The 15,326-nt window shown below is 35.8% G+C and overlaps 1 protein-coding gene across 4 annotated transcripts in view; it reads left to right on the top strand.

The window, feature by feature from the left end:
- LOC125646525 (neuroligin-4, Y-linked-like) overlaps positions 1-8,631 on the top strand; it is a 103,804-nt gene extending 95,173 nt beyond the window's left edge. For all 4 annotated transcript variants that reach the window (XM_048872872.2, XM_048872871.2, XM_048872870.2 and 1 more), the window contains exons 2-6: positions 3,159-3,308; positions 3,868-4,056; positions 5,651-6,458; positions 6,626-6,729; positions 7,173-8,631. In XM_048872872.2, the coding sequence (XP_048728829.2) occupies positions 3,159-3,308; positions 3,868-4,056; positions 5,651-6,458; positions 6,626-6,729; positions 7,173-8,131 (2,210 nt within the window). In that variant the 3' untranslated portion in view covers positions 8,132-8,631. The remainder of the gene's footprint in view (positions 1-3,158; positions 3,309-3,867; positions 4,057-5,650; positions 6,459-6,625; positions 6,730-7,172) is intronic.
- Positions 8,632-15,326: the final 6,695 nt, after the last annotated feature.

The following is a 15,326-nucleotide window of genomic DNA, read 5'->3' as shown; positions in this document are numbered from 1 at the left end:
AATCATTAATGCCTTCTAATTATATGCACGTATACAGATATTTGACAGGAAGTGTAGTCAATATGAACTTCAATCTCTCTGATGTCCTTGGATATGAATCACAATGTACAAATCTACAAAAGTTGAAGCATATTTGCTCTACAACAATGCTGTTGTACGTATCTACAATCGTCTGCATAACTAACGCTATGTTTCTTGTCAATTATCGGTAGTATTTCCAACAGATACCCTGTCGTCCATGGCAGTTTTATGGTGTATTTTCTACACGTGAGTTCTCTGTCCTATAGTGTAGTGGCTACCCACTTTGATTTTACTGCATCATGTTTCACATTCACGTTTGGATTTAAAATACCTTTTAAACCTAATTAATATATACAGTTGTTCAATGGTGTACATGTACCTATCATACCTTTTCCATACCAAAGGGGTTCTCATTAAACATATTGGTTTATAATCAAACTGGTTTAATACGCCGAGTCTTAGATATAAATGTATGCACATGTAATAAAGACATCACTTCTTTGGCAGACAACTGACAATATTGACAATAGCGCGGTCTTTCGAGTTCGTATTTCATTTGTTTCTCTGCTTTGATAAAGTAGGCCGTAGTTTCAATGTTTGCCGTTGGTTGTTAGTGTCTTATTACTGGAAAACCAAACATTTATCAGATAAATGAGTTCTGATGACCAGCAGACTTACTTGGAACCGAAATAGTGATTCGATGGAGCTAGAAGAATATCCTTCTAGACAAGTAGATGACATTAGATCACGAATAGACGCAGGCGGCCATGTTACCGTACCGGTATTACTTGTCTGCTGCGTCTGTTGTGTGATTACAATTCTTATTATACAAATCAGCACAGTTTTTCTTTTGAATATCTTTCGTTTCGTGTGTACGGAGTGAAGATATCGTGATGCCATGCTGTAAGTCTTTTTGTTTTCGATCAATAATAATCTAGCGAAAGCAGATAATACTAATTTATAGAAACACGAGACAAAGGGAGACCCGTCTTTGACGTAATTAATACAAAGAGACCGATCACCGGTAATTTTACAATGAACAATGGAATATTTGAAGTTTGCCAACTGTCTTAAAAAGGGGGAAAAGATGTTGTTAATCAGCTATTCTTGATCTTACTGATTTTGTGTATTGTAAGCAAGAATAATGACCCATTGAAAAGGAAGAAAACTAGAAATGAACAGTTTGATGAATTGTGAAAACCATGATATTTCATTTGCTAGGCCGTTCTTTGCACACTTATTCTGATTACGGATTACTCCACTTACCCAATCAAGAGATAGCGCTCACGACAGATGAGATCGATCAACAGGGATGCTTTACTCCTCCTAAGCACCTGATCCTACCTCTCGTGTTTCCAGGGGCTTGCCCTACTCTCAATTTTGCGTTCTTTATAAGAGTCATGAGATTGATCACTGTTCTTTATCTTCACTTCTTTCATAAAGTAGGTGCAGTGTTTGATTAAGTAGTTAACAAAGTTTCTACATGTACACGTCACACATTGTGTCATATATATGAAACTATCTTTATACATGTAAAAAATTGAATTAATCGAATGAGCTGGAAGCCTATAGATATATGTACAAAGAACAATCGTGAGATTCGATTTAGATTTTACTGCAGTTTTGCATTTTTGTAAATCATTGTGAATTAACATATTGGATGGAACCATGTATTGTTGTATTGTAATTTTAAAGTCAATATCACCACTGTGCGCTTGAATCAATCGCTATGGGGCATTGGCCAGTCTGTTCGTTTAGCTTATGAATAGCGTAAGGCCAGCTAAAACTGATGATTTCTTTCTGTACCTCAATTAGATATAACACTTGGAATCAGATGTTCCGAAACAATTTCATATCCCCATGTGTTTATTTGTAAAACATTTTTTTTTTCAATTTTGAATAAAATCGCATTACCATAAATATATCAAATAATAATACATGTAAATTTAATTAGCATTTCTTAAATGATCAACTTTCGTTGAATCTGTACTCCATGACCTGAAAAATATATTCGCAATTAATGATCACCTTTACACACTGAATTCAGGCTTTAGAACCCAAGGAAACAGAAACAAATGAGCAAGCACTGAAAATAGTCTTTAAGAATGATATCACACCACCTCCAATCAATCCTAAGTCTGTGTTCAGGTCAGCTGTGCATTTTCTGTGATACACAATCATTAAGTTGAGGAATTTGATTTTGCTTTGGTAAGGGTTCACAGGGTGTTATTTGCATACTAAATTCCAACATCTGAATTCGGATGCTGATACGACGTCTATATAATGACGTTACATTGTAAATACATGCAATTGTAGGCTACATGTAGGATTCGGTGTTGTGGTTTCTTTTTTATTAAAAGAAACACAATATTCAAAAACTATATTAAGTAAACTAATCATCTCTAAATTTATATTTGTTTTCATACACAGATGTTGTATAGGCGGAAATGAATTGATCAATTTGTCAAGCACTGTAGTAAATGACATTGTCTCGGTGCAGTTACACGGTTAATTCTGACTTCTATCGGTGTCATGTGACTTTTCCCGTCATTGGCAGAACCCAAAGTCACGTCAAACTGTCGGAGAGCGATATAACTCCGCGTGAAGATGACACGCTTGTTCCTCATTAATTGATACCCATGGGTCAATTACTACAGTCTAGGCAATTGGATCAGTTTAGTTCGCTGGCGTTGATTGAATCGTCGAAGTGTCACGAGTGAAATGTCTAACTGTTCACTTCATTATGAAATTAAAGTAAATTCTATTACAATATATCCTCATATATTCAACAAGATTTTCTAAAAAAGCAAATGAAATGATTAAAGAAAGCTGTTTTAAATGCAAGTACTACATTATGTGAGATGCTGTATTCAATGCATTAATATGTCTCAAAATATGGAAAATTCTGGAAGTGATCTTTCACAACAAATGTGTTTAAAGCAAAGTGATACGGTTCCTTGTTGGATCTGCCTTGATTGCGATGATACTCTAACAATGTTTCTTGGCACTTTTGCCTGTTTTGCCCAGATTGCATTACCTTTGTTTGTTTGACGATTTCCGTAATGAGAAGCCTGAAAGAAAGATTTATTACAGTTACCTTTGAATCCACCTAACGTCATATCTTTTTGTCTTTTCAGAAAAGAATGATTCTTCACCATTCCCTGTAATGGTATTCATACACGGAGAGTCGTATGACATAGGAACCGGAAATGCCTACGAGGGTAGCGTGTTGGCAAGCTACGGCAAGGTCATTGTGATCACCGTAAATTATCGCCTCGGAGTCTTAGGTCAGTTATTTTAGTAAGAACCTCTTCTCTACAAGCTTTGTAGGTATATTTAGCTCCCTAACTGTTTGCTTGAAGATGAAAAATCATAATTACATACTGGCATTGGAAATGTTTTATAAAAAATGTATGAAGTTTGTCCTTTTAGCAAATCTAATTCCTTTGTTCTTTTTCGAAGGTCTCTAACACTTGTTTTCTTAATATCTGTTTCATCTTTAGAGAAATCTGAACTTGAAGGTTGGGGTATTTATTCATTCTGTGTAATATTATTACAATTAAATTCATTTCCACAAGATATATATTGTAATGCGATAGCGCCATGATACAATGACACTCAAGGATCAGAAGAAAGGTTTTAATACATAACATCAAAGTTTATTGCTTTGGTATTGTTACAAATCATTCTTATACTTAAGTTTTCCTGAAAAGAAAAGTGCCTTGGGGTTACCGACTTACAGAACAATCTCTGCACTTTTGATAACAATAAGGACGATCTCTAATTACGGCTTACATTTATAAATAGCTAAGGAGAGGAGGAATGGAATGCATATATGTTTTACAGGTTTCCTTGGAACTGGACATCCGAATGCCAATGGTAACCAGGCTTTGCTTGACCTCTTGGCTGTTCTTACCTGGATCAAAGAGAACATCGCTTCCTTCGATGGTGATCCAAACCGGGTGACCTTGTTCGGTCATGGACACGGTGCAGCTTTAGTCAACTTCCTCTTGTTTGTCCAAACAGTTAAAAGAGGTACTTTGATCACGCTAGGTTACCCTTACTACTATTATCTCATCTGAAATTAGAAAGTACTGCATGTGTTGCACATGCTAAATTCATAAAGCCATCTTTTAAGGCTTTTGTTTGTTTGTTTTTTCCCTTGCTATTTCGCTGGAAAACAGAATCAAGAGCACGCATCTGGTTCATTTCAAACAATATCCCGCATGCGTGGATGAATTCCGGTTTTTCTGTAATTCTTGAAATTTTAGGATTCCGAATGTAAATCGCATAAAGTCTTTTGGAAGCTGAAAATATCAATGAAGGATGCAATAAACACCATTAATCTGTCAGACAAAATACTGGTATCTGTTCAACCGGGAAATATTGTACAATCAATATCAATTCTCTAGTGCCATGCGCCTTCATAATACTGACTTAACAGTGGTTAAGTTACAGTATATAGTTTAATGCTTCAAATGAAAATTTACATTAAAGATACTTAACTTATCAATAACGAATTAATTTAATTAATGATCTATGATGTAAGGATTGTATCTGTGCGGGTATGAAAGACTTTCTGTTCAAGGACGGCTGTTTTCACACCTGCTTCTGTTGTATTGATCTTGTAAAAGAAAAAAAAAAGCGTACAAAGCTTCTACAAACGAAGGCAGTCATAGTAAACAGCAAACATCAAATGAACTTCACACATCTGAGAATCTCTTATGATTTATTGTTGGTCTGAAGTATTCCTCTCAGCATTTTCTCAACATCAGTCATCTAGCGTTTTTGATTGGTAAAGCACAAAAGCTTGTAATGCCATAACCTCGGTGACTTACAACATAACGCCAGGTGCGTGTCTCTAATGTCCCTTTTTATTACTTATAATTTCTTTGTTTTATGACACGGGTCAAGAAAAAGAAAATGCAGATACCAAGTTGCAGCAATGATTGCCTCTTAGCAATGTATCTTCAAAGAATGTTTGAATATCTGTTATTGAAGTGCAGATTCCATTTAACCTTTAAATGAGTTGTAAACCACTAGTATAATCTCAATTTCTCCTTCAATATGCACAACTCTATACAAATTTTCCCCACTGGTAATCAAGAGAATGAATCACATTCCATACAGTAAATTGTATTCAGTTTTACGTATAATAACGGAACTTTATAATTATATGATATAATTTAGCTTTCATTTTCATCATTTTTGAAAACAAAAGTTTGTTTGTAGCAAGTTTTGTTAAGGAGGTATGCTACACAAGAGATAGGGATGAAAAATGGAGGATATCTACAACAATATTTTGAAATTGAAAATTTTCAAATTGACTTTATTAGTTAAAATATTAAAAACCCCTGCTGGACTCGGACCCGCAACCTACAGTGCAGCAGTAGATGTGTTTTTCCTTTTAGTTAGCAGTCGATGTATTAACCTACTGAGCTAATCAGCTAGGCGATGATTTTTAAAAAAATGAATTGACAAATACTGTTGATATTTGTGTTTTCATCCCTGTTTTAAAAGGACATCAACCATTATGACGATGTAGAGTACATTCCTAAGTCAAAATACACGGAAAAACGAAAATTTATGTTATGATAATTTCAATATCATAATCAAATATTTGTTTCAGAGAACCTATTCCACAGGGCTATCTTGATGAGTGGTACGGCCGGAAGCTCGTGGTCGCAGTCGGTGGATCCTCTCACCTGTGCCCAAAAACTAGCGGTCAATGTCAACTGCACCAAATACATAAATGACTCTGCTAAACTAATACAGTGTTTCAAAAATAAAACAACTGAGGAACTTGTAAACAATGCTCCTAATCCACCGAAATATTTTTCATGTTTTGCTCCATCAACAGAAATTGGAACCTTTTTCAGAGGATCTCTACAAAGTATGCTCAGAGACAAGAATTCACACGCTTTCTCAAAAGTACCTGTCATGTTCGGTGTGACTAAAAATGAGGCATATTCCTATCTTAAGCAAGAGGAACTTATACATGGTCTGTCTGAATTTCGTAAAACACAAATTCTGAGGACCTATGTACAAAACGTATTCAAGTACCACCGTCAGAAGATATACGAAATTTTGGATCACGAATATTCTGATTGGACCAAGCTTCAAGATGACAAAACACGCCGAGATAACGTCATGGAAATGATTAGCGATGGTCAATATGTGGCCCCACTTGTTAAGATGGCGAGAGAGCACGCTGCCACGAGAGCGGGGACATATTTTTACTCATTCGGATATTCCACTAATTCTGAAAGTAAGAATTTTCCTGAGTGGTCCAGCGGAGTGTTTGGAGACGAATTGCCGTACGTCTTTGGAGCACCGCTTGTGGACGGGATTTCGCCATTTCCCTCTGACTATACCAGGAACGAGAAACGCTTGAGCGCTTCTATCATGAGGTTTTGGACAAACTTTGCCAAGTCTGGGTATTTAATTCAAATATTGTTAATCAGAAATATAAGAGCATATTTCATTTTGCTAAATAATTTTCTTTCCAATTTTACCATTTCGTGTTACAGAATTCTACTAGCATGAAAATGTCCCATTTCCAAGAGAGAAAAAATCTTTCATATAATTTTGTAATTTCTTTCAGAAATCCTAACTTTCCTGTGAAAGAAACAATTTTTGAAAAGGACAAATTCTCTGACTTGGAATGGCCGGAATATGAACTAAAAAAGCAGCAGTACCTACAGATCGGTAAATGTCAATTCTGATCCTGATTTTGTTGCACCGGACATCCTTGATCGCTAATGTTCATATATTATGCTTGTATTCCATCATTTCAAAAAAGCTTTTCTGTAATTGATCGTGATAACATAATGAATCCAAGGAACTGAAAATCAGAAATTAGCCATAATATGACTGAGGTACATAAAACACATTCACGCGATATAATGTGGTTTAAGTCAGTTATCTGAAATCCAATTTTGTTTAATAAATGCATGTAGCATCATCTATATAAATGCATTTTAATGACTTTGGGGCTACAATTAAGTTGTGTGCTGTTAGAAGTTATACTATATTTCCATTGATATCATATCTGTGCAGTATTCAAGAACAATTTCACTAGAACAGTTATATTCATTTGATAATAGCTTTTAACTTCGGAACTCACTTTCCGTTTTGTTTTTATTTCATAGGCAAGCGTCCTCAAATAAAACACCATTACCGCGGGAAACAGCTGGCCATGTGGTTAGATCTCATTCCAAAGATAAATCGCGAAGACATCACAAATGCCGAGAAACCAGATTCAGCGGAACACAATTTGTTGGATCCCAGAAATGATTCAACGTTTGATGAACCCCAGCGACTGATCACAAGATTCCACCGTTTGTTTCCCACCCCTCCCCCCACCTCCCCTCCCCCACCAAAGGACACGCCTTATGAGCCTAATACATCCGAGAATGTGTCAGAAAATTCTGATGGGTCCAAAACCGTTGTTACAGAGGGCGAAAACATGGCTACTTCTGTTCTTCCGCCCTTGTCTGATCCACGAGCAGCAGAATCCTTAGCTAGGAGTTCTGTCCCTTTAAGTATAACAGTTGCTATTGGGTGTTCATTATTGTTTTTGAATATTTTGTTTTTTGCCGGTGTGTATTATCAGAGAGACCGTATAAAGAAGCTCAAACGTGCCAAAGGAATGTGTGAGACTGAGCTAAGGACTCCTAAGAAAAACGGTAATGAGGGGGGAGACGTAAATCGACACGAAACATCGAGTTTAATGACGACACAATCGGTGCAACAACAGAATCAATTGACACCTAAGAAAATAGTGAATGAAAGACCTGAGGTTCAAGGGAACCCTATTTATGCTGCCATATCAAAATCATCAGATCATACATCAGACAAATATTCCTATTCCCCTGTCCCAACAGACTCTTCCTCCCCGATGCATAGGCATCGGGATCGAAATACACATATTCATACAAACAGTGTTCAATCTCCATACAAAGGAGTGAGTACATTTTCATCTGGAAGACCACCAGACAGGTCTCCAAAGGCGGATAGAAATGCTTATAAAAATAATGACAGACTTCAATCAAAGTCTAGCAAAGATAACCCGTCTTCGAATTCGAGTAATGCAATTACCGTTGTTTAGCATATTCTATTTCATATCATTGTGTGTATGTGTGAAGAGTACTGATGTGGATGGAAGAGCTGAATAAGTGCACTGTTTATTTATTAAATTGTTAATCTCAAAATGTTTATAAGGTTGTATTTGCATTGTACAATACGTATGTCAAGGTTTTTATTTATATAACATTGACCCGCTTTAACATTGATAGATATAGGTTCGGCATAATGATGGGAAATCATTCTCACATCTGTATTTAATGCTGCAACTTATTTCTATTAAATTAGATAAGTTATGCCATCAATTTTAAAATAAAATATTGTAATGCATGGCTGGTACGTTCCAAATCGAGTTTTTCCCCATCTGTAAGATATTTTCGTGAGTAATATTTTTTGTGCATTTTCAATTTCATAAGGAGTAAAACTTCTAAGAATGAAACCGGAGCTTTTTTTTTTTTAGTGTGGAGATGTTGTTATTTTACAAGAAATTAGATTTTATAGAAATAAAGCCAGTCTGAAATTTCACATTTTCCATTTTCTGATTAATACAGTGCATTAAGAGACATTATTCCATTATATGGTATCGTTATCTCTTGTTTTCGTGTTAAAAAGGTCACAGGATTTGTTATCTAGTATCTATGAAACGTTAGAAAGGAACATGACTGAGATAATTTGTGGTCATTTGGCAGGCTCTCTAGGGAGCGTAGGATGACAGAAACGTAATTCTACTTTTTGGTCATCTGCGAAACTCGGGTGAAATATTGCAATTGGTCAGCGTTCGTGGTTGTGTGTTAACAATAAATATTTTTAACTTCTTCTTTGGGAGAAAGTGGACATAAAGTGTAAATTTCAGGACTCCTTCACCCCTGGGGCCTAGCGGCGGGGCAAAAAGCACCAAAAATGACCAATTTATTTATTTTTGTTTAATTCTACAATCGAACATCTGTAAGAAAAACTAAATGCATAGTGATGTATAGCACGAAGGCCTCTAATAAATTAGAGATTGCATGATCCCCAGGGTAGAGGTTCAGACTCCTGGGCGAGGCTAAAAAATTCGTATGTAGTGTATTTCAAAGCATCTTCTTTGAGGCTATTGAAACTAAACGGATATTCACAATGAAAAGGTAGTCCTTTACCAAAATTGTAAATTTCATGATCCCAGGGGTATAAGGCTTTTGGTTCCATGGTGGGGCCAAATTATTATAGTGATTATTGCCTTTATCATTTGGAAGACTTCTTCAAGTTTGCTGATACAGTATAAAAAACTAAATGCATATTTAGGAAAAATATAAAAGGATGTACCAAAATAATGAATTTCACAACCCCAGAGTTTTGACTCTAGGACGGGTCCAAATTAGTCATCATGTTAATGTTGCATATATCATATCACAAAAAGTATTTCGTCAGTACAGACATTTTCGAGGGCATTTAAGTTTAAAAGAACACATCTTGTTTTATACTGTTGCTGAATGTAAGAATTTAGCTTAGATGTGCGGATCAGATTTTTTTCTACATTTCATAACCATTTGGGTTAGTGATACTTTTAACTATTTCTCAGGTAATCGATAAGGCCTGTAGGCCTCTTGTTAACTCTTCACAGGACTATATGTATGCCTTGAAAATGCGATTATTGTGACCAATTTTGACATATAAAATTCATATATTTTATTCTGCATAGTGTAGCAATGTTTTGTCATAAAAGATGTTATCATTAGTAAATCAATACTCTATACATATTCATAAATATCGTGTTATTAGTTAATCATATTACGTTTATGACATACTATTTATAACCGATTATTATGTGATTTCGTAATACGCATTACAGTGTGTTAAAACAAATGACTTCCCTTCAATTGCAACGACATATGCTTGAAATATCTTATGACGAATATCTAACTGGATTAAGTTCAAATATGGGCAGTTTTTGACATTAATGATAAAGAGTGAAGATAACGAACATTAATCAATATTATCAATCCTATAAAGAATACAAAATTGAGATAGGACAAACATTGACTTCTGCATGGCGGCATCAATGATGGGATCAGTTGCCTAGGTGGAGTAAGCAATCCCTGCTGATCGGTCATATCCGCCGTGAGCCCTCTATCTTGATCAGGTAAACGAAATGCATTAATCCGTGATCAAAATCAGTATGTAAAGAATGGCTATGAGACTCGCCAAACAGCTTCCATCTGATGACAGGATATATTTGCAAATTGATCATTATATCGACCATTCAGTTTGTAAAATGCTAACTTTAAGTGAGACTTGAAACCCCTGTATCATCAATTTATTTGTCAGTAGCCTGCCAAAGTTTTAAAAAATGAGCATACACAGAATATGCCCTAGAATGGAATCGGTTTAGCGGGATAAACACCATATGCAGACAGACAGTGTACTTTCTTTTAAAAACCATATTAGTTCCATCTCTCGTTCTTGTTATTATCATCTACGGAATATTGCACAGATTCGTTCTTTCATCAATGATGACGCCTGCAAGACACTTGTATGTTCTCTTGTGTTATCACGCTTAGACCATGGAAATGCACTATTTAAAGGGCTACCCCAAACAGATCTGAGCAGGCTACAGACAATCCAAAACTCAGCAGCTCGACTTGTTGCCCGGGTCAGGAAGCATGACCATATATCACCGGTGCTTGTGTCCTTGCAATGGCTTCCGGTTGATTCCCGTGTTGAATACAATATTTTACTACACACATACATGGCACTAAACGGATTGGCACCGGCCTATATCAGCGACCTCACCACTGTGTACGAACCAAAACGATCTCTGCGTTCATGCAATTCACAATTGCTAGAAAAACCCCGCGTTCGTACAAAGACCTATGGAGATCGAAGGTTTGATGTAACAGCTGCCACACTATGAAACAGTTTACCGATAGACATCCGTTCGTGTGGCACTGTCAAAAGTTTTAAGACAAACCTCAAAGCATATCTTTTTAGGAAATCTTATAACCATATTTTGTAATATATTCTTTTTTAAAGTAAAGGCTAGTTTGTCGCATCAACTCGTAATATTTAAATTGTTTTATTTTATTTGGATGTTATATTTTATGCTCTGATTAATCTTATCATGTTTTACATTTTACATTGTTAAAACGCTTAGAGTAATTACAAATTATATAATGCGCTATATAAATGCCGCACATTATTATTATTATATGCAGTGATAAATAAATATAATTGCTACATAAATATGGGAAGTTGACGATAGAGGAGCTGAAATGTTCCCGTTTGTCATAAAGTTGAGATTTTAGTTTTCCTCTAAGATCTATATTCAATAAAATATGAAGCAGATGTGAACAGCTTTGTGGTGCGTTTTATTTCAAGTTCATTGGGATATATAATCGACATAGGATTGATATTAGTGAAAGTGAATATTGTTAATAGGTAAAACATCGACGATGTACATGCACCTAAATATCGCATTGACAGCAACAGCAAGGCATTTCTTCCCTCATGTATAGTAGCTTTTGAATAAATTCTGCCCTATAAGAATACGAAAGTACGTCAGCTAATAAAGGATTACGATTTGTGCCCATGAGAATTCCAACAGACTGTTGGAAGACCTGATCTCAACAGACCACGTAGATTGTCAGTGACAGACTCTAGCATCTTTTTGAAATTAACATTAGAGTGTGTGTGTGGAGAATCGGAATAGTGTCTAACAGAGTAATAGTTTGGATAACTGATCACAATATATGAATTTATCAAGGTTCCATTTCATTCGTAACAAATGTGATAACGAGTCTTAAAGACGAAGACAATATTGTTATAAGCTGCGTGAGCTGGAACTAGTATATATTCCTCATATAATATACCTAACTCTTTCATCACGTCATTTGTACCAAAACCTAGAAGGCTAGATTATTGTGTATAATACGAAGTCTTAATATTCCTCTTACAATGTATACTCTTTATACATCTTGACAAAATGCTACGTTCTTCCTCTTCAAATTTAGACCACTGTCTGACATAATGTTCGACAGAATGCATAGCAGAGATGGAATTCTAATCGCCAATTTGAGAGATTGATGCTCCATGAATTTCGTATCGATTCAAATAAATAAGTTCCAAGTCGCCTTTATTAAGTATATATATCAACAGTGAAAGGAAAACAAGAACATGTAGAAGAAACTCGTAAATATTTATACGCTCTGTAAAATTTTTAAGTAAAAAAGTTTGGATGCAAGGTGAAGATAACGAACAGTGATCAATCTCATAACTCCTACAAGCAATACAAAATAGATAGTTGGGCAAACACGGACTCCTAGAAATATATCTGTTGGTTGATTGCATAGTGTTTAGTGAGACGTCTCGCTCGAGAATTTTTCACTGATGGAGATGTCACCATTGGCGGTGAAGGGCTGCAAAAAGGCCTATGTTCGGTGCTTACGGTCATTTATCAGAGAGGGATCTTTATCGTGCCACACCTGTTGTGACAAGGGGCATTAGTTATTGCAGTCTCATTCGAAGGCCTGCCCCATTTAGTCGCATCTTACGATAAGCAAGGGGTACAGAGGATCTCTTCTAACCCGAATCCTCATGGGGAATGATGGTGTGTAGTTCAACACGAAAAGTAAAAATAGCGAACTGTGATCAATCTCTTAAATCCCATAATTGATTGATTGATTTTTTAAGTCCCTTCGAGAATTTTCCACTCATATTAGAGACGTCACCAGCTGTAGGTGAAATACCAAAAATTTAGACTCATGCTTACCGGCATGGGCTCGAATTCACGACCTCCAGGTTACGAAGAGAACGGTCTACCACTGAGTTGCCGCGGGGAAAGAATACAAAAGTAAAGAAGGGCAAACACGGACACCTGGACACACCAGAGGTGGGGTTAGGTGCCTAGGAGGAGTAAGCACCCCCTATTGAGCAGCCACACTAGCCATGGACCCTTCATCTTAACAGGTAAACGGAGTAATGCGTAGTTGAATTCAGTATGTTAAAACCGTCAACTTCCCATATCTATGTAGCAATATTTCATTATTACCTGCATATGGCGTTTACATATTGACTGAGTCGATAGGCGAGAGTATGTTCTGCGCATGATTAGGCAAACAATTGGGATGAAAGACGTCAGACAGCATTAAACCTAACGACAGGTTGAAATAACGACAATAGAAATTGTGAAATGCTGACTTCAAACGAGACTGTTGAAACCCCTGTAACTTCAATGCATTTGTCAGTAGTTTACCTCTTTTTAAAATTTGATCATGCGCAGAACATACTCTTGCGTATCGACTCAGTTGAGAGACATAAACGCTATATGCATTTGATAATGGAATATTGCTATTAAATATCAGTTAAGGAACCGAGGGCTTGAGTCGGATATATTATCATCGGTAACCCATGGTGATTTAAAGAGCATGTGGCGATTCTGTTTGTTTTCTGGTGTTGTGCATATGGCAATTTTTTTGGAGAAAATTCCAGATTGTTGAACTTTGTCAGTTATGAGGAAATATTGCATAGAGAATACATGATTTGTCCACCTTACTCCTCCCACAGTTTTCAATGAGGACCTTGGTATTTTACAGTGTTTGTGTTGGTATTAAAGAGGTACATATGAGAAAGATTGTGATTTTCGTCAATCTTTTAAGAAAATCACAGGTTGTTAAACATCGACATATTTGTAAATATTGACCGATCGACAGAGGATGCTTACTCCTCCTAGGCACCTGATCCCTCTTATGGTATATCCAGGGAGTCCGTGTTTGCCCAACTCTCTATTTTGTATTGCATATAGGAGTTATGGGATTGATCACTGTTCGTTATCTTCACCTTTATAGGAGTTATGAGATTGATGACTGTTCGTTATCTTCTCCTTTATAGGAGTTATGAGATTGATCACTATTCGTTATCTTCACATTTCATTATGAAGTGTGACTTGTCCATTCACCCCTCTTAAATTGTCATGTTTGTCGCGAACGAACAATATTTTCCTTGAAAGAGTGTATGATTACGACCAGAAATTATAGTTATGAGTTAATACATCATGTTGGGATTCCCCTGACGCGCGTGGGTCTATTTATAGACGTCTAACACTGTATGTGTTATATATGTACCACACTATATTTACTTTCTAAATGATATTCTCACTGTTTTCTTTTATATGATGATGTTTTCAAGCATGTAATTAAGGGAAAGTTAATAACTTTATATAGTTGTAGTAGTTGGGCATTCTGCCACTACTATTGATATGTTCTTTTTACTTCGCGTTGTGTTTTTTTTTAATGATGATAGGTGTTATATAAAGTATTCAACCCTTTAGATATTTCCAGGTAAGTTTGAGTCCGCCTAGAGTGAGGCTAGCAATAAAATAATAAATAAAGTTTTAAACCTTTAATAAAGTTCAACAATTATATGATAAATACCAAAATAATAATCCCGGGGAATGAATGTGGCTTGAGAGAAAAATATAACTAAATAGGAAAAATAAAGAAACAATAATCAAAAATACAGGGTGAGGCAACTCCTGATATTTACCTTGTTACAAGGTTTGGCTCAGAAGAAGCCCCGAGCACGGTTGTGCTGGGGTTTAAATTCTATTCTTAACAAAAGAATGAAAGTAAAAGTTACCTGTAAAGTGATTTGATAATAAATCTAGAAGTAACCAATGAGAAGTTTTGTAATAAAATACGTTTGAAAATAAAAGATAACGCTCTTCCTGTTTCATGAAATAAACAACTCGAATACGAAGATAGGAATGTACGTAGACAAGTAAGTAGAAATGAAATGGAGATAATATAGACCGATACTACCACATAGTAATTAATCTGCTGTAAAGTAATTATGTACAAAAATAATACATGAACATCGGGTCATACAGCTTTAAACATGCTATATTCTATTTTATTAAGCCATCTATATGTAAACAAAACATGACACGAGACTTGTTTACATTTCAAAAAATTGTGAGTGATATATTTCGCTTGTAAATCAACAACTGATATTCAAATTTTGGTTGACCATTAGAAATACTTTAGTTAAGCATAGCAAACAATAAAAATGGAAAATTTTCAGCTCAACTCGTGTCCATGCCCCTTTGAAATGACGTAGAAGAACAATATGGGGACATGTCATCCCATTTTGTTACTTAACGAGATACTTAAATGAGTTCTGAAGGAGAAGGCGATGGCGATGTTTATCTGGCAAACTTCTCCAATAACACAGGTGTTGCCGCCACAAGG

The sequence above is a fragment of the Ostrea edulis genome, chromosome 9 (assembly GCF_947568905.1).
Source record: "Ostrea edulis chromosome 9, xbOstEdul1.1, whole genome shotgun sequence".
NCBI classification, from domain to species: domain Eukaryota; kingdom Metazoa; phylum Mollusca; class Bivalvia; order Ostreida; family Ostreidae; genus Ostrea; species Ostrea edulis.
The sequence above is the reverse complement of the archived record's forward strand: the minus strand, read 5'-3'. Positions and strand labels throughout refer to the sequence as shown.